This window comes from Lathyrus oleraceus, chromosome 7 (assembly GCF_024323335.1).
Source record: "Lathyrus oleraceus cultivar Zhongwan6 chromosome 7, CAAS_Psat_ZW6_1.0, whole genome shotgun sequence".
NCBI classification, from domain to species: Eukaryota; Viridiplantae; Streptophyta; class Magnoliopsida; order Fabales; family Fabaceae; genus Lathyrus; species Lathyrus oleraceus.
In genome coordinates, this window is record NC_066585.1 from 532,332,775 (window position 1) to 532,358,434 (window position 25,660).

Below are 25,660 nucleotides of genomic sequence, written 5' to 3' on the forward strand. Positions count from 1 at the left end.
TAAATTACTAATAAATAATCTTATTTTTGTTAGTAATATTTTGATGTAGTGTGTATCAGAAGAATAAACAAAAATTTCAAAGAGTATTTGAGACGTTTAAAATTACTAATTCAATGTTGTTAGAAGAGAATTATTTCTATGAATTCAAGAAAGCGGGAATTATTTGTCTTGAGTAGACAACATAAGTGGTGGAAAATATATAACAAAGTCAATGTATTTAATAGACTAGAATATATTTTTTGATCAATACAAAAATAGGTATAGAATGTTTGTTTGGTCGCATTTAAGAAAATGTATAACAATGTCAATGCATTTATTTTTTCTTCTAATCCTAACAAATAAACAAACCCATATTATGTCGAAACTGGCATCACTTCACAAAGTCGCAGGAGGTGAGGAAACCTCGCCTATCGAGGGTGGTTGAGTGCTCGCCTTTCCAACAACGAAATTAGAACCTTCCTCCAGCCTTTGAGCCTTCACGTTATGCGAGTCTGGAGTCGGGCCCTCGACTAGCCTTTTTTGCCCTTTGGCATTGAAACCCTCAAGGTGACTCTAGGGATTGTTGGTGCCTAAGCTAACAAACTTAAGTTTCTCCCACCTCTGTCTCCTCTCCTTAATAGAGATCCTCACCATTTATTATGTAAAATAATGCACAGAGGTCACAAGTACCGTCTAAAAACCTACAAAGGGAAAGCAGTAGGCGACTTACCTAAGTATGGAAAAAATGTTTTCCACCTTCCAACAAAAGTTTAATCACTTCGCGACAGCCCATAATATTGAACTTCCACAAAAGATGAAAAATTTGCATCTCCTCGAGGGTAAGGAATTCATGGACATACCTCGAATATATCTTTGTAAAACCTACTTGCTAAAAAGAGTAAGAAAAGAAGATGCATACCTAAAAGAAGGTTGTGAAGAATATATGAGAAGTTGGGTAGTTCAGACAAGCTTATAAGATTAGAGAGAGAAATGGAACAAATGAAGTTGGGTACTAGATATAAATATATTATTGTTGCACAAGGCTATACTCAAATCAAAGGGCTTGAATTTGATGAAAGTTTTATTCGTATTGCACGCCTTGAAGCTATCAATTTATTACTTTGCTTGTCGTGTCTCCTCAAGTCCAAACTTCATTATGTGAATGTGAAGAATGCCTTCCTCAATGGGTAATTAAATGAGAAAATTTTAATCGAACAACCAAAATATTCTAGGTCTTGGGAGTTGACTCACCTTATTCATCCCACTATCTGGTCAAGGCCTGAGGACTTGTGGTCGAGCATATAGACACTTGAACTGATTCTTGTTGCAACCATTGGCCAAAGAGTCAAATTTATAAATTCCCCAGCCACACGACTAAGGCATTCATTCAGACTTTTACTTATCAAAAACTCATAAAGTACTCTTGTACATCTCATCACAGAGATTGTATATTCTATTACCACAAATACACTCCTTATTTTAATATATTGCTACATTGTTTTATTTGTTTTAGTTCTAGATCGTTAGGAATGTCTTTTTCGTTCGTTCAATTATTTGATTTCATATTTTTGTCGGTTAAAATATAGAACAGATTTGAGCCTCTAATACTATAAAAAAGATGAAGAGATAATTTGCTTTAAACTGCATAAGATTTTTTAAACAAGTCATCCATATCAAACCAAACTGTGCATAACTAGATCTTTAAATTGAATGGTTTTTGTCTCAAAACTTATACAAATATGTCATCTCCATTAAAAAGAATGGGTTAGTCACTCACCACTAATTCGTCCAAGGTATGTAGAATATGAATTTATGATAGATAGGATAGTGCATGTACTCGTAAGAGAAAAGTTCCAATATTGACTTGTTGACAATACACAGCACAATGAGAACAAGACTTGAAAACTTTTGGTTTTTATGGGCGGTACCAAGAAGACTTAATTACGTGTGAAGTTGGGTTGAATTATCAAATTAATAGTAAAGCTGATTGTTGCATGCAGTCTATAAAAAGAGAAAACGATCCTAGTACGTTATTAACATAGCACCACTTCATCATTTTCAACCACTACTCATAGTTCACTTGATCTATCTTACTGTCAATTCAATGGAACACGTCCAGGTTCAATGTCAGAACTCACCCAACTTGTTTATCTAGACATGTCCTATAATAACCTCACAGGCCCACTCCCTTCTTTCAATATGTCCAAAAACCTCAATTATCTATCATTATTTCGCAATCATTTGAGCTGGAATTTACCATCCAACCATTTTGAGGGCCTCGTAAATCTTGTCAGCATTGATTTAGGATTCAATTCTTTCAATGGAAACATCCCCTCATCTCTACTTAAGCTCCCATGTTTGCGAGAAATAAAGCTTCCATTTAATCAGCTTGATGGTCACTTGCGTGAATTGGATAGTGCATCCTCTCCAGTATTAGAGATGCTTGATTTGGAAAGCAATAACTTACAAGGGCTTATTCCTGCATCTGTCTTTAACCTCATAACATTGCGTGTCATTCAACTTTCTGCCAACAAGTTTAATGGCACAATATACTTGGACGTCATTCATAAGTTAAATAATTTATGTACAATAGATCTCTCACATAACAATCTGTCAATTTATGACAATTTCAGAAATGATCATGATTTGTCACCCTTTCCAGAGATAAGAGTTGTTATGTTGGCTTCTTGTAAGTTAAGAAAATTTCCAAATTTTTTTAGAAACCAATCCACATTACATTCTCTCGACTTATCTTGCAACGAGATTGAAGGACCGATACCTAATTGGATTTGGCAACTTAAGTCACTCATTGCGTTAAATATTTCCAAGAATTCTCTCACTAAATTTGAAGAAGTAATTTGGAACTTAAGTTCAAACCTTTTTGAGGTTGATCTTAGTTTTAACCAACTGCAAGGGCCTATTTCTTGCATTCCAAGGTACGTAACGTATTTGGACTACTCAAGCAACAGGTTGAGCTCCATTATACCACCAGACATTGGAAATCATCTCCCTTTCATACAAATATTGTTTCTTTCAAATAATAGTTTCACAGGAGAAATCCATGAATCCTTTTGCAATGCTTCAACTCTTCGCTAGCTAGATCATTCCTATAACAACTTTGACGGGACAGTTCCCAAATGTTTTGCAGCATTGAGTAGCAACCTTAGGATGTTGAATTTTGGAGTAAACAAGCTTCGAGGACATATCCCTGATACTATGTTCACAAACTCATGTGCACTAAGATATTTGGACCTAAATGACAATCTCTTGGAAGGCACCATACCTGGATCTTTGGTCAATTGCAAGAAACTACAATTCCTAAACCTTGGAAAGAATGCTTTAACTGATATATTTCCATGTTTCTTGGGTAATATTTCGACCTTGAGAATCATGGTTTAAAAGGAAACTTGTGTTCCAAATATTGAAAGGTAATAGAAGACTGAAATAGCAAACTAATAACAGCATACAACATATTTTGTAAATGTAGGGTTGTTGATCATGATGTCTAATGTTTATGATCTTTTGCATTTCTTAACTTGGTTAGTTTCACTATTTATGCTTCTAACTTGTGTTTTATGTTTCTTTCCTTGTCTTGAACTTTATAATTGGATTTCTATCAAATGATGTATGAACACTCTTTGATCGAAGGAAATAACTAAATTAATGTTATTGAAAATTAAAAATTGTTATTGATAGGTTTCTTTCACTAATATGCTGATCCTACTTTAATGACTTTATATTTTCACTAAGTTTAAAACACTAAATTGATAGAAAGAAAATAGATCCTCTACTTGTAGAAAAGATTTATTTCCGGTATTTTTTACTCTTTTCTTATCTTATTAAATAGAATTCATCTCAAATTAACTCTGACTCAGTTTAAACAGTGTATTAATTTTTAATTACATATGTTGATTTAGATTCGTACAAATGACCTTATTATCACACCTCATCACCAAAACTTAATATTTTTTCACCAAATAGAATAATAAAGTGAAGTTAATTGACCAACTTTAACGTTTTTTTAGTTAAAGGACTAAAACGAAACACTAAATTAAGTTAAAACACTAAAACATGTATTAATCCTAAAAATTATTAATTTTCTTAATATATGTAAAAAGTAAAAAAAACGACTAAAAAGGAACGAAGAGAGTATTAATCAATCAATCCTCTATTTAAGTTATGATTTTGCACCGGAGTTAGATTCTATCTATATTAATTGGTATTAGAGTCATGCACAACTTTGTTACCTATTGAATATAAAAAAAAAAATAAGCTAGATGATTGAATATGTTAATAAGTAGGTTGGATATGTTCGAACAAAAGATTTTTAAGAAATAAGAAGAAAAAAATGGATATGTTGGAACAAAATAATTTTAAGAAATATGAGAGAAGAAGAAAAAAAAATAGAAACTAACTTGTAGAAAATTAAGATTTGTATTAAATGGTGTTTATTTACGTCATATTATGTTGTTTATATAAACAACTAAAGCTCTAGTCCAAAACTATATAAATCAATCCAAGTCCAAAATATATACAATGCAAAGTACAAATGTTCCACTTCGACAAAACACCTACTTATATGATGTATTTGACGTAGTCGAATACAACTTACTCGTACATCTCAACTAGCTACTTCGACATAGTCAGATGCTAGCTTTCTATAGAACATCGAATTATAACTTCTAACACACACCCTAATTCTGGTTCTCGAGACTTCTCATCCCAATGTTTTTCTTCAACTCGTCGAATCTGGCTTTCTTCCGGGGTTTGGTGAGTATATCAGCTAGTTACCATTTTGTCTTGCAATACTCAAGTTCAAGCTTTCCTTTGTTAACTTGATCCCTCTGAAAATGATACATTATGTCTATATGTTTACTTCGACCATGACACACTGAATGATTCGCCGGGTCGATTCTTGACTTGTTGTCGACAAACAACTTCATTTTCTTAGGTTTCATTCTCTTGATCTCTTCGAGCATCATCTCTATCAACATTTCTTAACACGCTGCATATGATGCAACCACGTACTCTGCTTTACAAGAGGACAAAGGCACAATTCTTTTCTTCCTTGAGGTCTATGAGATTAAAGTGTCTTCGATCATGAATATGTAGCCTGCATTATTCTTTTTTTCGTCTTGATCTCCACTAAAATCTGAATTAGTGTAGCCATATACTTATGCATCTACAATGGTTTTCTTCTTCCTTAGAATCAACACATCATGATCAATTGTACCCTTTATGTATCCCAACACTCTCTTGACAGCGGAGAGGTGACATTCTTAGGGTTTCTCCATGAATCTGCTTAACAATCCGACACTTTGACAAATGTCTGACATTGTGTTGCAAAGATACCTCAAGGATCCAATGATTTGTTTGTATAGTGTCACACTTACGAACTCATAATTTGTATCCTTCTTCTACTTCACTTCAATGTCTAATGGCGTGGCAGTTGCATTACAATTGCGCATCTTGAACCTCTTCAAAATATCTTAGGCATACTTCGTCTAGTGCAAGAACATTTATTCAATTGTATCTTTAAACTTCATCCCTAAGAAATATGACAAATTCCTTAGGTCAGACATTTTAAACACTTGCATCAACTTCAACTTGACTCTTTTTATATATGCTTCATCTGCACCTGTAATTAACAAGTCATATACATACATGCATAAGATCATTCAACTAACCACGTCTGCATCATTTATATACACTTCATGTTCAGAGACGCATTATATGAAACATGTTTCGGTCATGAAGATATCTATTCTCTTATTCTAAACTCTTGAGGCTTGCTTAAAACCATAGAGAGTCTTTCTCAATTTGTACACATTTGACTCTTTCCCTTTGATTTCGAATCCTGGTGGTTGACTGACAAGACTTCTTCTTTCAGAGGTCCATTCAGAAAAGTTTATTTTACACCCAACAGATGTATCTTCCACACTTTGTATGTTATTGTCAACACAACAATTCTAATTGTCTCCAGCCTTGCAATAAGCGCGTAGACTTCGTCGAAATCAACACCAGATTTTTGTAGAAAACGTCTCCCAATTAGTATTGCCTTATGTTTGACAATTTCATTGTTTGGCCTCATTTCAGCTTGTAAACCCACATCACATCAATTGGCTTCTTGATTGACTCTTCGACAAGCTCTCATGTTTTCTTCTTCTCGATTTCCCTGAGTTCTTCTTGCACGGATTCTAACCAATTTGAATCATTCATGGCTTGATTTAAATTGATTGGTTCTGCTTCAGCCATCATCATCGCTTCTTTTATTAAGTCACCATTTTTATCGACTTCTTGATTTGGAAATCTCTCATATCCAGCTAGCCTTGTCGACTCAGCTCTTGCTCTACTCAATCTTCTAACATTCTGGTCAGGTGGTTCTTCGTTTTGATTGGTTGGGACTTTAGTTTGTTCGTGTCCATCAATCACAATTATAATTGTTTCTTGCTCCTGTCGAACTCACCCTTGACTCCAATCCCATCTTTTGCTTTATCTACTAGAACATCTTGATTGATTACAAGTTTATCATTATTTGGTGAATATAACTTATATGCACTAGTCGAATGATAACCTATGAGTATTATTTGGTGAATATAACTTATATGCACTAGTCGAATGATAACCCATTGAGAGTTAACACAAAAAGCTTGCATTTCATCTTACTTTTGGCGCAATGATAATCAAACTTAGTATCCATGCAATCTATGTTCTCTTTTGATTCCCTAGTCCTGTTGCAATTGTTTAATTTCAGTGGTTTCTCTAAAGATCTAGGGACCTCACAGATAATAATGTGTTTTGAGAACAAATTCCTTCGGTGATGTGAGGGATCCTATTGACTAGTTTTTTATTGGTGTTTTTAGTAAAAAATTACGAGTTTAGTTCATTTAAAAGATTAACTCAAAAACTCTCAAAGACAATTTGTGCAAAGACAAATTATGGTGAAAAATGTGTGTGATTTGGGTTTAAATGTTTGGATAATGACCAATTGAATGCAAAAGAGTATGGAAGCCCTACGATACTATCCCTGATACTATGTTCACAAACTCATGTGCACTAAGATATTTGGACCTAAATGACAATCTCTTGGAAGGCACCATACCTGGATCTTTGGTCAATTGCAAGAAACTACAATTCCTAAACCTTGGAAAGAATGCTTTAACTGACATATTTCCATGTTTCTTGGGTAATATTTCGACCTTGAGAATCATGGTTTAAAAGGAAATTTGTGTTCCAAATATTGAAAGGTAATAGAAGACCGAAATAGCAAACTAATAACAACATACAACATATTTTGTAAATGTAGGGTTGTTGATCATGATGTCTAATGTTTATCATCTTTTGCATTTCTTAACTTGGTTAGTTTCACTATTGATGCTTCTAACTTGTGTTTTATGTTTCTTTCCTTGTCTTGAACTTTATAGAAGACTTAAAAATGTATGGGCAATGTGAAGCACTCGCCGGGCTATAAAGGCAATCTTGCCATGTTGACCACTTCGACCAATCTTAAGTCATATTGGTTGATCTCGCCGTTATGGAAAGGGGGCAAGTTCATCTAACTACGAGGTCAGCTCAACCTTGGATCTGGAAGCTAACTCGGGATATTGATGGTCTATCTCGAATCAAACAATTTAAAATTAATCACATCTTCAATCTTCTAAAAAACAATAGTCTTGAAAACTCGTCTTAATCACTATGCCCTTACATGCCTCCTTTTTGGAGGATTATTTACTAGTATATTCGTAAGACCCAAATTAACTTAGCATTAATTGACCTCGTCCCTTTAAGGCTAGAGCACGCTAAGCTCCAAGAGAGTACTCAATAAAACTTGGGGGCGTGATATCACCGCATACCCAGTTTGGTCTTATTTTTAGAGTAACATGTTACTAGAGGGTAATCATCACTAGGGCCTAGAGTATGAAATACATCATTAAAATGACATAACATCTACAATCCTTATCGTATGCATGAAAACAAACCAACAACCTAGATAATTTAGTCATTCCCGAGGCATTTTTATCATCACATTCCATTAAACGTACCACAAATTTCATAATCCAATAATCACTTATGTGAGTCACGACTGCAATAACAAGCACCATTGCGACCATAAATAACACTCAACCCCAATTTATCAATAAGGACACATATAGTGTGAAGGGCATGGTCACATGGCAAAGGCACGACCCAAACCGGCCCACTCCACCCTAGGCGTGCCCTAAAAAAATATGTGTCAAGCTACGTATTAAACGAACAACCAAAATATTCTAGGTCTTGGGAGTTGACTCGCCTTATTCATCCCACTATTTGGTCAAGGCCTGGGACGTGTGGTCGAGCATATAGACACTTGAACTGATTCTTGTTGCAACCATTGGCCAAAGAGTCAAATTTATAAATTCCCCAGCCACATAACTAAGGCATTCATTCAGACTTTTAGTTATCAAAAACTCATAAAGTACTCTTGTACATCTCATCACAGAGATTGTATCTTCTATTGTACTTACCACAAATACACTCCTTATTTTAATATATCGCTACATTGATTTATATATGATGTATTTGACGTAGTCGAATACAACTTACTCGTACATCTCAACTAGCTACTTCGACATAGTCAGATGCTAGCTTTCTATAGAACATCGAATTATAACTTCTAACACACACCCTAATTCTGGTTCTCGAGACTTCTCATCCCAATGTTTTTCTTCAACTCGTCGAATCTGGCTTTCTTCCGGGGTTTGGTGAGTATATCATCTAGTTACCATTTTGTCTTGCAATACTCAAGTTCAAGCTTTCCTTTGTTAACTTGATCCCTCTGAAAATGATACATTATGTCTATATGTTTACTTCGACCATGACACACTGAATGATTCGCCAGGTCGATTCTTGATTTGTTGTCGACAAACAACTTCATTTTCTTAGGTTTCATTCTCTTGATCTCTTCGAGCATCATCTCTATCAACATTTCTTAACACGCTGCATATGATGCAACCACGTACTCTGCTTTACAAGAGGACAAAGGCACAATTCTTTTCTTCCTTGAGGTCTATGAGATTAAAGTGTCTTCGATCATGAATATGTAGCCTGCATTACTCTTTTTTTCATCTTGATCTCCACTGAAATCTGAATTAGTGTAGCCATATACTTATGCATCTACAATGGTTTTCTTCTTCCTTAGAATCAACACATCATGATCAATTGTACCCTTTATGTATCCCAACACTCTCTTGACAGCAGTGAGGTGACATTCTTAGGGTTTCTCCATGAATCTGCTTAACAATCCGACACTTTGACAAATGTTTGACATTGTGTTGCAAAGATACCTCAAGGATCCAATGATTTGTTTGTATAGTGTCACACTTACGAACTCATAATTTGTATCCTTCTTCTACTTCGCTCCAGCGTCTAATGGCGTGGCAGCTGCATTACCATTGCGCATCTTGAACCTCTTCAAAATATCTTAGGCATACTTCGTCTAGTGCAAGAACACTTATTCACTTGTATCTTTAAACTTCATCCCTAAGAAATATGACAAATTCCTTAGGTCATACATTTTAAACTCTTGCATCAACTTCAACTTGACTCTTTTTATATATGTTTCATCTGCACCTGTAATTAACAAGTCATATACATACAGGCATAAGATGATTCAACTGACCATGTCTGCATCATTTACATACACTTCGTGTTCAGAGACGCACTATATGAAACCTATTTCGGTCATGAAACTATCTATTCTCTTATTCTAAACTCTTGAGGCTTGCTTAAAACCATAGAGAGACTTTCTCAATTTGTACACATTTGACTATTTCCCTTTGATTTTGAATCCTGGTGGTTGACTGACAAGACTTCTTCTTTCAAAGGTCCATTCAGAAAATTTTATTTTACATCCAATAGATGTATCTTCCACCTTTTGTATGTTATTGTCAACACAACAATTCTAATTGTCTCCATCCTTGCAATAAGTGCGTAGACTTCGTCGAAATCAACACCAGATTTTTGTAGAAAACGTCTCACCACTAGTATTGCCTTATGCTTGGCAATTTCATTGTTCGGCCTCATTTCAGCTTGTAAACCTACATCACATCAATTGGCTTCTTGATTGACTCTTCGACAAGCTCTCATGTCTTCTTCTTCTCGATTTCCCTGGGTTCTTCTTGCATGGATTCTAACCAATTTGAATCATTCATGGCTTGATTTAAATTGATTGGTTCTGCTTCAGCCATCATCATCACTTCTTTTATTAAGTCACCATTTGTATCGACTGCTTGATTTGGAAATCTCTCATATCCAGCTAGCCTTGTCGACTCAGCTCTTGCTCTACTCAATCTCCTAACATTCTGGTCAGGTGGTTCTTCGTTTTGATTGGTTGGGACTTTAGTTTGTTCGTCTCCATCAATCACAATTATAATTGTTTCTTGCTCCTGTCGAACTCACCCTTGACTCTAATCCCACCTTTTGCTTTCATCTACTAGAACATCTTGATTGATCACAAGTTTATCATTATTTGGTGAATATAACTTGTATGCACTAGTCGAATGATAACCTATGAGCATTATTTGGTGAATATAACTTGTATGCACTAGTCGAATGATAACCCATTGAGAGTTAACACAAAAATCTTGCATTCATCTTACTTTTGGTGCAATGATAATCAAACTTAGTATCCATGCAATCTATGTTGTCTTTTGACTCCCTAGTCCTGTTGCAATTGTTTAATTTCAGTGGTTTCTCTATAGATCTAGGGACCTCGCAGATAATAATCTGTTTTGAGAACAAATTCCTTCGGTGATGTGAGGGATCCTATTGACTAGTTTTTTACTGGTGTTTTTAGTAAAAAAAATTACGAGTTTAGTTCACTTAAAAGATTAACTCAAAAAATCTCAAAGATAATTTGTGCAAAGACAAATTATGGTGAAAAATGTGTGTGATTTGGGTTTAAATGTTTGGATAATGACGAATTAAATGCAAAAGATAGACTTTGGATCATGTAAATAAACGACAAACAACCAAAGTAAAAGAAGTAAATGACATTTAATGTAAATTCTTTGAATACAAAAGATTTGCATAATGTTTAAATGATGGACACAGACTCACATATCTCACAAATCGTTTCGCTATGTAAATTGGGTACTTTGGTTCTATAGAGAATTGGTGATAAATTGCGACTTCGACTACAATGCATAAGCTTGCATTATATACTATTACAAAGAAAACCGTCGACAACGGCTAAACCCTATAAATCTGACACGTAATCCACTACTTAGGCCTTCATGCTCCAACTTGCCTCCATGTGTCTTCAAGGATATAACTGTTGAAAAACCATACAAACGTGGCGATAACTGTACTAATAACCAATTTTTGAATGTGTTACCTACCTCTGTCGAAGGCGGATACATCTTTAAATCACATAGTCTTAGGACTTAAAAATATCTTAAGTCCTTAACATTTAAAAGTTTCGACTTCGACTTCATTTTGAAAGGTTGTTATGTGATCTTTCAAGATTCTAAATATTTTTGGAAGAGAGAGTGATCCTAATCTTGTGGATCTGTTCTTGAGACTCCTGCAAGCCATTCTTGCCTTCGACTCCACTTACCACTTAGTCGAACCAACAGTTCAATATAACCATTATGTTGAAGCTTTTGGCTTAAGCTTTTAGACACTTAGTAATGTCAATGTATCTTGACCATTAATTTGTTGAGTTTTCACTTAGCTAAAAAAACTCAGGCTAACACTAGTATCATGCTCATTTACCCTCTAAGAGCGGTGTAGATGGGGCCTCTTGGGATGTTGTTCGTTAGGAGAAGTATGGCTAGCATCCTCATTCCCTGAGTCAAGACAAGAAGAATTTTGACCATGACAACGATGGTGGGGTTCTGGTGATTCATATAATTTTTTTGATTGGGGTAAGACTTCTTCGAGAACGTTCTTGGAACAACTCTGGAATCACAATGTAACAACACCTATAGCTGATTAGCGATCTACGAGGGAACCATCTATTGGCTTCCTTATATATGGAAAAGTATCTTGTTGAGGAGATAGACGTTTTTTTTCTCTATCTGGTTATAGATGGCCATGGCAAGTTCATTTTCTCTTTGAATCCTAAATGTGACCTTGAGTAGTTGGATATTTTAAGAAAGTTTTGGTTTCGATAATTGTAATTGCGGCGAATGTGCAGTTGCTTCAAAGTTTTACCTTAAAAGTATTGTTGATTGGAATGGCGATAAAACTTGAAAGGTTCCTTGCCCAATCGATTGAGAGATCGTGATCTGGTGAGATACAACAGTTGGAGAAATCCTCAAAACTGGAACAACTGCTTTCGATGGAGGATGTGGATTTTTCATATGTGAGGATGAGGACCAGTGCAACGGTGTTACATAGTGCTTTGAGGGAGGATCATGTGTCAGGTACATGGGTGACATTACGATGAATCGTGAGTCAAGTCTGGAAGCTACCATTGTTGATCGCTATAGAGGTTAACGGTGACGAATTTGCTAACAGAAATGGTTATGGTAGAGAAATAGAGAGAATTGAAGGAATCTAATGTGAAGTTTCATGAGAATTAAGAGAATATTCAAACATGTGGCACCACTATTCTAGAGCAGATTAGATAATAGGTGGTAGATCAGTGAAATCCATAATAGTAATCTTCAGTACGAGAGTATAGTAATCTCTAGTGAACAAATAAGGGGTGTACTTGCAAGGTTAACACTCCAACATCTAAGTTAGCAAAGTCAGAGAGATGAAACTTGCAAGTGTTCTATGAATCATACCTTGGTGTAATGTGAAGTCACACTTATATAAAAACAATTGTTAGAATCGTCTCTGATGGGTGTGGCAACTCGCGCGAAGACTATTGGTTGGGCATAACAATTAAGATGGAGTGCATGCCTTACTTCAAAGGGGCTGCATAGTAAGAGCACGCCAATTTACCACTTGATAGTTTCTTTATGCACCCTATAAGTTTCTACCACACCACGCGAATTTCCAAAATTGCCCTCTGTTTCCGGAGATCCATCTCCAGAAGCACCCCAACACACGCTCAAGTAAGACCATTGAGAGTGACACCTTATTGTTTGGTTCATATTATTCCAAAGATGCATTTCCGATAATTTCTTGTAGTTACATTTTCGTAAGCCAGGCACATCAGTGTCAAACCCAAAAATAAAGGATTTTTCTAAATTGAAATTAAGATTCATAAAATAAAATTAGGATTACATAGATGAGTTCAATATAAAATGCAACATTACACTTAAATATCTAGGTGGGCGCTTCAACATCTTTAGAATATCTTCGACGGATCTTAAAATCGTCGCTTCCAACTCGAGCAGAAATTTTGTTTTGAAACGGAAAAACGTATTTCACATAGCCCTTACATCCGCTTGCGTGTTGAGCTCAAATTTGCTAAACTCAATCTTCCCTTCGTTGCTAATCGAAGGTGAACGGTACTCAAGCTTTTTAATCTTTCAATCATCTCCGTAAGTTATGAGATAATGGATTTCGTCTTTCATATCATCGAGGGAGGTGAAGTCGTTGAGCTTGAACGTGCGTCCAGGAGCTCTGTTGTAGAAAGAGACATTTGCGACATTTCCAGTGTGTGTGAAATATAACATAAGAACACCTTAATTTATAGAAGTCATATATCAATATGGACCACTCAATGATTGACATGTTGATTCCGGAGATATATCTTCGGAACCGCACTCCATTATCTTGTTCCAGAGATGCATCTCCGGAACTTCTCCTGATCCAGTTTTAAGACAGAACCTATAACAAAGCCTATGGATCCCCATCATAAAACCACCTCTAAAATACATAAAGTATTTTTTAAAATGTTTTGCAGATATATCTCCGGAATAAAAATAACCCAATTTATAAGGCACCTTTCATAATGATCTTTGTTGAGTATGTAAGAGATGCGTCCGAAGATACATCTCCGGAAACAAATGACATTTTTAGAAATTTGCGTGATGCTGTTGAAACATATAGGGCACATAAAAAAAACTCTCTTACCACTTTGGATGAAAGGGACATATGGGGCTGATTGTCCAAAACTACTATTATTAGTTTGTTAATTTAAGACTCTTCTATTACCCTTCAATATTTGGAACACACATTTCCTTTTAAGTAAAAAAGTAACATCTTTTTTTCCTTTGAAATACAATTACCATTTCATTTCTTATACCTTTATTGTTAAAATAAGAAACTAAAATAAGCAAAAGATCCAACGATGGACTACGTGTGAGTCTCAATCTAATAACATGAAATCCACACAAAGATGTATGCAAATGACAAATCTGATTTACAACTCAACAAGGCTCAACCTTTATTAATGGATGCAATAAGAACACATAAACTATAGAGTGCAAATTGGTGAAGCAAAAGTATTAAATCCAAGAATCCAATTGTCAGTACCTCAAACTTAGAGTTCTATATCTCTTTCCTTCATGTTGTTCATACACAAAATCAAGACAAGGGATGAACCTGTAAAGCATTTCATCTACATGTTTGAAATACCACAACCTCAATTTGTTCATGCAAATAACAGGGAGGATGAAAATACCAAACCCAAAAATCAACCCCAACTCCATACTTAAGAAACTCCAATCAATTGAACTCTCATTCTGAGAATGAGGTGTTTCAGATGCTGCTGGTGGCAACCCCTGCATTCCATCATAGTCGCATTTGTTGGTCAATGGAGGTCCACATAATCCTTCATTCCCTTTAAAGGAATCTACATCAAATGATTGAATTTGAGTACCTAATGGAATTTCCCCCGCCAAATGATTGAACGAGAGGTTCATATAGTCGAGGAAAGATAGACTTGAAAGCTCTCGAGGAATCTCTCCATTCAAGGAGTTGTTTGACAAGTCCATTGACTCAAGATTCTTCAAACTCCCCACAGATGATGGTATATGGCCCAAGAATGCATTATGTGACAAGTTCAAAGCATTTAATGCCTTGAATTGCATTAGCTCATTAGGTATTGGCCCCTCCAAGTAGTTGTTCGACATATCAATGTAAGTGAAGGCACTTTGAATTTTGACTAGCTTCATCTGTTGGCCTTTGTTAACAATAATGATTGAATCTTGATAACGAGCAAGATCCGCCAAAATCGTATTACCATCAACGTATGCCTGGTCAAGAATGGAGCGAGGCATATTTGCAACAAGTGTAGCCACTTTCATAGATAGACGTTTGTTCAAATTTTGTAGTACGTCCTTGAAACGCATAGGCTGAAAGATATCAACGATATCTAAAAACAAATGACCAAATTCTGGACCGAGCTCGGCTTCATCGCGCATCATTGCTTTCCATCTATTTAAGAGTGCAGCTGATAACTTGCCACTGAAGTTATTAGAGGCTAGATCAGCGATATGAAGCATCTTCCATTCACCAATGCATTTAGGGCATTCAATAGACCCATGGAACTTATTTGACCTTAAAATCATGACTCTCAAAGTGGATATTTTACTCGAAAAACATGGAAATTTTCCTGTCAATGCATTCTTCCCAAGGTTAAGTACTTGTAGTTCTTGGCAATTGACCAAGGATTTTGGTATAGTACTGCCTAAAAGATTGTCGTTTAGATTCAAAAACCTTAACGCACATGAATTCTGAAACATAGTACTAGGAATATGACCTCGGAGCTTGTTTCCACCTAAATTCAGCATCTTAAGACTACTACTCAGTGCTGAGAAACACTTTGGAATAGTCCCAACAAAGTTATTGTGGGAAAGGTCTAGCAAGTTTAGAGTCGATGCATTACAAAAAGATTCATGGATTTGTCCCGAAAAATTGTTGTTTGAAAGAAACAACATACGTATGTAAGGGAGATGGTTTCCAATATCGGGTGGAACGAAAGAGCTGAATCTGTTGCTTGAGTAGTCTAAATATATTGCATACTTTGGAATGAAAGAAATGGGTCCTTGGAGTTGGTTATAACTAAAATCACCCATTATAAGGTTAGAACTGAAATTCAAATCACTTCCCTCCAAACCTGTCAAATTATTCCGGGAAAGATTCAAAGTAATGAGAGAATCAAGTTGCCAAATCCAACTAGGTATGAGTCCTTCGATCTTGTTTTCAGATAGGTGAATCGATAATAACGTGGACTGGTTTCTCAAGAAACTAGGAATTTCTCTTATCTTGCAAGAATCCAACAGTAGAATTCTCATCTTGGGAAAGGGTGACAAGTCATGATGATATTTGAAATTGACATCGATAAAAAGATTGTTATGTGAGAGGCCTAATATAGTTAAATTAGTTAACCTTCTAATGAGGTCCAACTTTATCGTGCCGTTAAACTTGTTGTATGAAAGTTGAACGAAACTAAGTGTTTTAAGGTTAAAGACAGACAAAGGAATAGGACCTTCCAAATTATTACTGGTTAAATCAAGTATCTCCAATACAGATGAAGATGCATTGTCAAACTCACCCAAAACACCACTGAGTTGATTATAGGGAAGTTTTAGCTCTCGCAAATATGGGAGCTTAAGCACCGACGGGGGCACGCTCCCGTTGAAAGAATTGAAGCCTAAATCGATGCTTACAAGATTACTGAGGCCCTCGAAATGGTCAGATGGTAATTCTCCACTTAAATGGTTGAGAAAGAAGGATATATATGTGAGATTCTTAGACCTATTGAAAGAAGGGAGTGGACCTGTGAGATTATTGGAAGATAAGTCGATATAAATGAGTTGGGTGAGCTTAGCTAGTGAAGAATCAATCAGTCCGGAGAGATTGCATGAAGACATGCTCAAAACACGAAGCCCTTTCAATAAAGATAAAGCACGAGCCCATCCATCCCCGCTAGACGATATTGCTACACCATCTAGATACAATTCAGTGATATCTGTGAGGCTTTCCACTAGCATCTCTATATTTGGATTCTCAAGTTTTAAGCTGTGATTTGAGGTAATTGAAGAAGACAAATCAAGAGTAACCAACTTTGTGAGGTGAGAAATTTCTGTTGGGACCTGTCCTTCAAAGCCAGCATTTGACAAGTTTAGATACCTCAAATTCTGCAGTTGATGCAGCTCTTGAGGAATCATAGAATGAAAGTCATTAAAAGCTAAATTCAAACTCTGCAGATATTGCAGGCTGAAAAGAGCACTTGAGTCATTAAGTCCTTCTGAGACGGACTCATGGCTAAGATCAAGGGATGTAACATGTCCATCTTTGCATGTTACTCCATGCCATTGGCAACAATCTTCATCACTTTGGTTCCAATGAACTAGCTTTGAAGATTTCATGGGGTTGAATATCAGGTTGTTTTTCAAATGGAGTAACAAGGAATGTTCATGATCAAGACAATAGCCATTCGCCGCAAAATTGTAAGTGCTGGAACTTATTAAGCTGAATGGCATAAAGAAAAGCCAAAAGAATATGTGTGATCTCATAGTGCTGGAATTTATGAGTAGCCTTTGTCTAATGGCTTGAGAATGAAGATGTGTTTTTCTAATAAACTAAACATTGTCTCTCTTTATATAGACCTCAACAACTTCTACTGCTGAGTAGATGTGCATTTCATTAACTGAAAATATTTAACTGAGTAATAACTGTTGTTTAAAATCTCAACTTTTAAATATGACAAAGTCATTGTTAAGTATTACCAAACTTTTACTGTTATTTTTGAATTTGGTTTAGATATTTTGGCTTTGAATTTACGGTATGGTGTGCATTTCATTACACGTCTCATCAAGACTTGGCCACGGTCAAGTTAAGCCAACATAAGCTTAGAAATTTTGCTTTTTTTTCAAACTCATGGAATTTAATGCTAAACAAAGTCTTCCTATATGACCAAGAAACAAACATTCAGTTTTCATAGAAGAAGGGTAAACTAATTTTCTTGATTTATCAATTATGGATGTAGTGTAATGTACATACGGTTGGAGTTAACACCGAACCTTCATTATTGCACAAGAGGAAGAAGAAGTAGAAGTGTTGATTTATAATTTTTTGTCTCGAAGTAGATTGTTCGACCGAAGCAAGAAAGTGTTAAATTGTGTAAATGTCGAAATGTCGAAACATATTACTCGACAGGAATTTCGACTTAGGTTTGTTTGTTTTAAAAGTTAGTTAGTTTGTTAGAGATTGTTTGAGAAGCAAACAATCTCAGACTATAAATAGGGAGGTACCCTATTGTGGATTGTAATACAGTTGTGTGAATAAAGCTTCAGTTAGAAGTGTAGATAGATACTCTGCAAAATTTCTTCTTCTTCCTTTTCTCGAAAACCCTAATTTTCTTTCTTCCCCGATTCAATTTTTGTCTTCTTTTCATTATCAATTGTGCAGTAAAATCATGCAACCAAAGTGTGGTTGATTCACTCGAGTGAAGAGTGAAGAACAAGAGGAGTAATCAATCAGAAAGATTGATTCTTGTTCATCATGATTTGGTTTGGAATTCATCAAATTGGTGAAATTTTTAGCGGGAATTGGCGAATTTCCAATACCCGATATCTAGAGCACTGGCTATGCCACGACGACGTTGAATCATCTGGATGGATATTTTCTGGTGAGTCTCCCAATTCTGAAGGGCCAGAGTTATGAGAATTGATGTAAACATAAGAAGGTTGTTTTTTGTTATCAAGATCTTTTGGATCTTGTGAAGGAGGGAGTGACGCTGATTCCAGAAAACGCAACAGATGAAGAAAATGTTGTACACAAAGAATTGAAGAAGAAAGATTATAAAGATCTCTTTATAATTCATCAACGCGTTGATCTAGATAATTTCAAAAAAATTAGTGATGTCGAATCGTCGAAAGAAGAATAGGAAATCTTGGAAAAATCATTTGGTGGCGCTGAGAAGGTGAAAGAGGTGAGGTTATAGACTCACAAAAAAACGTATGAATTGCTTCAGATGGAAGACAATGAAAGCATAACTGATTTTTTCACTAGGGTTACGAAACTAGTGAATCAAATTAAAGTATGTGGAGAAGTGTTGATATCACGATCGGTTGTTAGAAAGATCTTGAGGTCATTGGCTCCAAAGTTCGACCACGTGGTAGTAGCCATAGAAGAGTTGAAATATTTGTCAACATTAACAAAGGAGGAGCTTCAAGGGACACTTGAATCTCGTGAATAAAGAATGACTGAAAGAGCTGCAAGCAAGTCGAAAAGTGATGTGGCTTTGAAGGCACAATAAGTAAGAGAAAAGAAAGGGAAATGGAAGTGGTTCGACAAAAAAGATAGAAGAGGCTATAATAATTTGACCGATCGAAATCAGCAAGAAGAAGGTTGGTCGAATCAGAGAAAGTTTACATACCAAAGCAACCAAAGAGGTGGTGTTACAGGTAGAGAAAGCGGTTTGTGATCGAAAATCTGACATAAGTCACATTCAGTATTTCAATTGTCAGAAGTATGGTCATTACTCTAGTGATTGTCTTGAAAAACAAAAGAATCAAGAAATTGATGCAAAGTTTACAAAGAATAAAGAACCAGAGATGCTGCTGATGGTCACAACAAGAGATGAAGAAAGATTCCAGGATCGATGGTACTTAGACCTAGGATGCTCATCACACATGACTGGTAGGAAAGATTGGTTTGTAAACATGAAACCATCAATGAAGAACATGGTAAAATTCACAAATGATAATATTCTAGCAACTGAAGGCATTGGTGATATTCTGATTATGTGGAAAGATGGTAAGAAGTCAGTAATTTCTGATGTACTATACATATCAGGCATGAAAAACAATTTGCTCAGCATATGGCAGTTGGTCGAAAAGAACTACAAAGTATCAATCAAAGACAAGATGACGAGAGTTCTCGACTCAGGTGGAAGATTAATCTTGAAGGCACTCATGTCTCAGAATAGAACCTTAACGTGATGGAGCACAAGCGCCTTGTAACTGCAGCTAGCTTAGATGAATGGATATGATACTATAGACTTGGCCATCCCAACTTTAAAAACATCAGAGCTTTTAAAAGAAGAAATATGGTTTCAGGGTTATCAGAAATCGACATTCCAAATGAAGTGTGTGAGGAATATGTGCAAGCAAAGAAACACAAGAACAACTTCAGCAAGGATGCATGAGGCAAGTCGAAGGCAATTTTTGAAGTCATATATTCTGATGTGTGTGGACCTATTCAGGTGGATTCAATTGGAGGTAACCGATACTTTGTCACATTGATAGATAATTTAAGTCGAAAACTTTGGACTTACCTGATCAAGACGAAAAGTTAAGTGATCGAGGTATTTTCCAAGTTTAAATCTATGGTCGAAAGACAAAGTGGTCAAAAGCTCAAGAGTCTGAGGATTGATGGTGGTGGAGAGTATGAGTCGAAATACTTCCACATGTTATGTGAAAAATAAGGGATTGTGAATGAGATGGTGTCATCCTACACTCCACAGCATAACGGAAATGCATAAAGGAAGAATAGAACCAACATGAATATGGTGAGAAGTATGTTGAATGGAAAACGTTTACCCAAGGAATTATGGGGAGAAGTTGTGTCGATTGTAACATACATCCTGAACAGATGTCTGACGAAAAGGCTAGAAGAATAACGCCAGAAGAATTTTGGTCTGGTGTCAAGCCTAACTTTAATCATCTGTAAGTATTTGGATCTATAGCACATAGACATGTGTCTGAAAGGAACTCTCGATTATGAAATTTTGTTTCCTACAACTAACGAAGGAAAATAATGCAAGCTAGTGGGTTACACCGACTTAAGTTTGTGTAATGATGCTGAAGATAGAAAATCCATCAATTGGCTATGTGTAATGATTGCCTTATTGAACCCCACGACCTTCAAAGTGGCTAGTTTGGAAAAGAGATTTGCACTGAAGTTTTTTTCGCGAGGGACATGTTCTACTTCGAAAGGGAGGAAACGTGATTACAGATTTCGTACCTTCTGTGGATATTTTATCAGCTAGGTCTGATATTGTCCTGAGAGCTAATTGGCGACCGACTGAGAGTCACTTTTGGCTCCATAACTATATCACCCAGTCCCTCAAGCAGTATTCCTGCCCCGCTTACCTATACTTTAGAGGCGTCATCCATGGATAAACCTCATTCTGAAGGTGGTTATTCTTCGATGGGTGAGTTAAGTTCGGCTACAAAGTCGACCAGGCCTTAATATTTGATGCTCCCCCTTGGAACATACTAGATATCGTATTTCAAGAGCTCTACCAACCAAGATAGCATTATTCCCACTAAGTCATACTTCTTTAATACTTGAAGAACGTGATAATTAGTTTTTACCATGATGGTGTGCCCCTGGAAGTATGGACAGAGCTTTTTTCCGTTGTGACAACGGCTAATATGAGCTTCTCAATCATATGATAGTGTGTCTTATGGCCCTCAAACACTTTTCTTACGAAATAGACAGGTCTATCTGCTTTATGTATCTCTTGGACAAGGAGTTAGCTTATCGCCCGCTCGGTGACCGAGAGGTAGATGAGTAGAGGTGAGTCTTCCTTCGGGCGAGTGAGGATCAAAGGCGACGTGAGGAACTCCTTGATCTTGGAGAAAGCGTCCTCACAATCGACGGTCTATTCAAAATTCTTCTTTTTAATAAGGACGACGAAGAACAAGAAAGTTTTGTCACCTACGTATGAGAGGAAGCGAGATAAGGCTATGAGGTGTCCAGTAAGTTGTTGCATCTCCTTTACATTAGTGGGACTTCTCACATCGATGAGCGTCTGACACTTGTCTGGATTAGCTTCAATTCCCCTCCTCGTTAGCATGAAATCCAAAAACTTACCTGCATGTACCCCGAAAGAGAATTTGACGAAATTTGGGCGCATGTCATGCCTTCTTACTGATTGCAGGATGTCCTCTAGGTCATCGGCGTGACTATGCCCATATGTTGTCTTGACAATAATGTCGTTGACATATACCTCAACATTTCGCCCAATCTGATGGGGAAATAGCTCGTCTGTGAGTCGTTGGTATGTGGCGCCAACATTTTTGAGGTCGATAGACATGACATTGTAGTAGTATTTGTCATGGTTCAACATGAAGGAGGTCTTGGACGCATCCATGGGATTCATCTAGATTTGGTTGTATCCCGAGTAAGCATCCATGAAACTTAAAACTGGGTAGCCTAATGATTTGTCGATTAGATGATTGATGTTTGGCAGTAGATATGGATCCTTGGGGCAGGAAACATTGAGATTCGTGAAGTCTACACACATGTGCCACTTTTTCTTGGCCTTTCGTACCAGGACTACATTGGCCAACCATGTGAGGTACTTTGGTTCAGTCATGAATCTGGCACTTGGTAAATTTTCCACCTCTTCATCAATGGTAGCCATCTTTTCCCTGCCTACTTTCGTTTCCTTTACTCCACTAGCTTGGTTGATGGATGAATGGTCAGGCGATGACTCACAACCTTGGCGTAAATCCCTAACATGTCTGGGGGGGCCAGGCGAACATGTCGACATTTATTCGGAGTCGGTCGACTAACTCCTGCTCCTCCTCTGCAAACAAGGAGGTACTTATCTTTGTGACTTGGTGGGCATGAGGTCCTATTTGGACTTCCTCCAAGTCTTATATGGCGTGAGTCATTCCGGATACCCACCCAATCTAGGGTCCAAACCCTTGAAGTCAGTATTTGAAACTTCGGAAGGATGGACATCAACCAATATGAACTATTCTCTGGCCGTCTCCAGGTTGCTTAGATAACATCCGCGAGCTACTTGTCGGTGTTTCAGGATGGTGCCCACTCTTTCATCTAAGAGCGGATATTTCAGGGTTAAGTATCGAGTTGAAACGATCGTCCCTAGGTTGTAAAAATTAATTTAATAATATAATATAATAAAATAATGAAGCCATTAATTTCTTAATTAAGAATGTCACTTTATGTCATTTTGTATTTATCCACTGGTATACAACTAATTTATCAAACACTCAAATTAATTTATCAACGATCAATCATCAATTATTAACTATCGGGTAGTATCAACTAGCAACAATCAATTATCAGTCATCAACTATCAACTATCCGTTAGTTTTACCGAAGATAGCTTGGAGTGTTACTAAAAATATCTAAAAGAAATATGAATATTTTTCTATTTATATTTAATGAGAAAATACTCTTTTTAGGTACTCCCTAGAGAATAAATGAATTCCCAATTAACATTTTACATAGGTCACACGCCTCTTAGAGAGAATTTGGGTCGTTTGAATGATAATTTCAGAAATTAATAATAATTAACCACAATGGCATAGGGAGATGTAGTAGGACTCTAAAATTATAGAAGTTTGCCAAAGAACACAAATGAAACGGTTGACATTTCGATTTTGACGGTAAAAATCAAATATCTAAATCACATACAATAATCTATAGCGTTTCAATACTGAGTTCTCGGTTATAGTACGTCGTGCTGCCATGGCTTCCGAACAACCACAAGAAGATACAAGAACAATTTCCCTCAAAGTCTTAGTGGAGAAACAAAGAAACAAAGTTGTTTTAGTGGAAGCTACAAAAGACTTTGTTGACACTCTCTTTAGCTTTCTATCTCTTCCACTCGGCACAATCATTCGTCTTTTATCAAACAATGACCAACAACAATCATCCGTATCAGAATCATCGTCATTTCTTGGTAATATTAACAACCTCTACCGAAGTGTACAAAACCTCAACTCAGAGGATGTTTGGAACAATCCTGTCTGCCAACAAATGTTGCTACATCCTAGAAATCCATGTGAAGCATTATGCATGAAGCTGTTCTTGAATGTTGATGACACTGAGCCATCAAATAAGATACTTGTGTGTGACCATTGTAACAGGTTTACTACTTTTCAGAACCTTGTTTGCATATGTGGAAAACCAACAAACAAACATCCTAAGAATTTGGATTCTGAGGGTCAGACTCAGGGTAATAGTACTATAGCGGATTCAAAAAATGGAGTCTTTGTTAAAGAAAATGGGTCAAACTTTACTGTTTCTTTGTTTGATGATTTGAAGATTGTGCCAAGTTCCATTATGAATGCCTTGCACCTGTTGAATGAATTGGGGTATTCAGACTTGACTCAACTAGAGGAAATCACACACAAGTTTGGCAAACAGGAGGTAATAGGTTGTGTTGTTTTTTCATCTATCTCTCAATTCCATTACTTTGATTTATTTGTACTTGCAAATGATCTTGGACACATCTATTTCTTTGATCAGTTTTCTAACTGTTTCCTCTTTGTTCCTTCCAAAATTTTGGTGTATAATTATATAACTGATTACTTCCTTTTTGATGTATAGATATTGAACTTGTTAAAGTATTGCTTAACCTCGCACGAGCCATTGACAAATACCATTCTTAAACGTAGCTCCAAGAACAAAGACAACCTGTCTTGCCAATTTTCATCGGCACAAAGCGTGATGTCTTGCAGTAGTAACAACAGTAAAATTGATATCAAGGTCGTGCAAAGTAAATCTCAGAAAAAGGTAGTCTTTGCAGAAGCCAATGGAGATTTTGTCAACTTCATTTTGAGCTTCCTAACCATGCCATTAGGGTCTATTATAAAGCTTTTAGGACCCAACTATTTTGATGGATGTGTTACAAATTTGTATAAGAGTGTGGAGAACTTGGACTCTTCCTTATGTACGTGCTCACACACTGTCTTACTCAATCCTGGTGTAGCGCCACAGTTTGGTTTTCCAAAACAGCTTCTCAACATTCCTCACGCAGAACACCCTCTTTATTATTATGGTACTGGGACTTCAAAACAAGTGTATGATTCTTTTACACATTGTTATGAAAACGTAGAAGCAAAAATAAAGGGTGGAGTATTTTCTAAGAAACCAGAATCAATCTTTAATGGAAGAACCTTGACTGCATTAGATCCAAGATCCCCCAACAGGTCAAAAGTCGTGGGATTCGTAAAGAAAGAAGCATTGTATGGTGTGGGAGATGATCTAACGGTTAAAGCACTTTCAGCTGATTTTTGCCTTTCATATTTTAAAGAATCAAGCATTCCCCTTGATGATCTTGAAGTGAAGGTGATTAGCATAGGTGAAGTTGAGGTAAGATATTATTTTATTACTACTGAATTTATCACTTTTTTTTCTGCTGTATTTAACATCTTTGATTCCCTTCACTTGTGGTGTAGGCTATGAACATCCTTGGAGCTTCTTTGATATCAAAATTTACTTTGACAAATGGACTTGGAGACTTCTTGAAAGAGTCAACTGTGACTTCAAACTAGTTTGTTAATTTGATGATCTTTTAATGGAGCTCAATTGAATTGCAATTTTTCTATTTCATGGATTATATTGGTTCTGTCGCTCTTTGCTGTTTTGCATTGATATATTGTACTATTTGCCTTTGAAATGTTTTGCATTTTGCAGATTTAAAAAGAAAGACTTTTTTAATACGATGTAGTTATTATCTGTTAATTATTAAATTTGATTCAGATGATATTTATATTTGTTTGTTTGAAATTGTGTTCTTTACCGTTCATGAAACCATGAAAGAAGACAACAGTCAGGCACTGTGACTGATAACAAACCATAACATATCGAAAGATAGTTGCACAATGGTATAGATGTAATGTAAGAAAGTGTTGAAATACAAGCATTAGCTTTAAAAGATGCTACCCCTGTTGTGCACGAGGCTCGAAGTCTTGCTATGTTTGTTTTAGTGTTATAGAGACATGATTCCAACTCTTTGCTTGTTAAAGGTTTCATTATGGATGTGCTACAAACAGATTACACATCACTAACTACTACGAGTACT

General features: G+C 36.2%; 2 protein-coding genes and 1 pseudogene across 2 annotated transcripts; 2 read left to right on the forward strand and 1 right to left on the reverse strand.

The window, feature by feature from the left end:
* Positions 1-969: 969 nt before the first annotated feature.
* Positions 970-3,378, forward strand: LOC127104819 (receptor-like protein 6; annotated as a pseudogene).
* Positions 3,379-14,259: 10,881 nt separating this feature from the next.
* Positions 14,260-17,442, reverse strand: LOC127107479 (receptor-like protein 7). Its single transcript, XM_051044763.1, has one exon. It carries the CDS (start codon positions 17,379-17,381, stop codon positions 14,388-14,390), a length of 2,994 nt encoding a protein of 997 aa, XP_050900720.1. The 5' UTR covers positions 17,382-17,442; the 3' UTR covers positions 14,260-14,387.
* Positions 17,443-23,257: 5,815 nt separating this feature from the next.
* On the forward strand, positions 23,258-25,162 carry LOC127105903 (uncharacterized). Its single transcript, XM_051043113.1, has 3 exons — positions 23,258-24,003; positions 24,184-24,948; positions 25,035-25,162. Exons 1-3 carry the CDS (start codon positions 23,320-23,322, stop codon positions 25,128-25,130), a joined length of 1,545 nt encoding a protein of 514 aa, XP_050899070.1. The 5' UTR covers positions 23,258-23,319; the 3' UTR covers positions 25,131-25,162.
* Positions 25,163-25,660: the final 498 nt, after the last annotated feature.

Coding starts and splice junctions, on each gene's coding strand:
- LOC127107479 (XM_051044763.1), bottom strand. CDS start 17,381: ATGAGATCACACATATTCTTTTGGCTTTTCTTTATGCCATTCAGCTTA.
- LOC127105903 (XM_051043113.1), top strand. CDS start 23,320: ATGGCTTCCGAACAACCACAAGAAGATACAAGAACAATTTCCCTCAAA. Junction 24,004..24,183: donor ACAAGTTTGGCAAACAGGAG/GTAATAGGTTGT, acceptor TTTGATGTATAG/ATATTGAACTTGTTAAAGTA. Junction 24,949..25,034: donor TTAGCATAGGTGAAGTTGAG/GTAAGATATTAT, acceptor CTTGTGGTGTAG/GCTATGAACATCCTTGGAGC.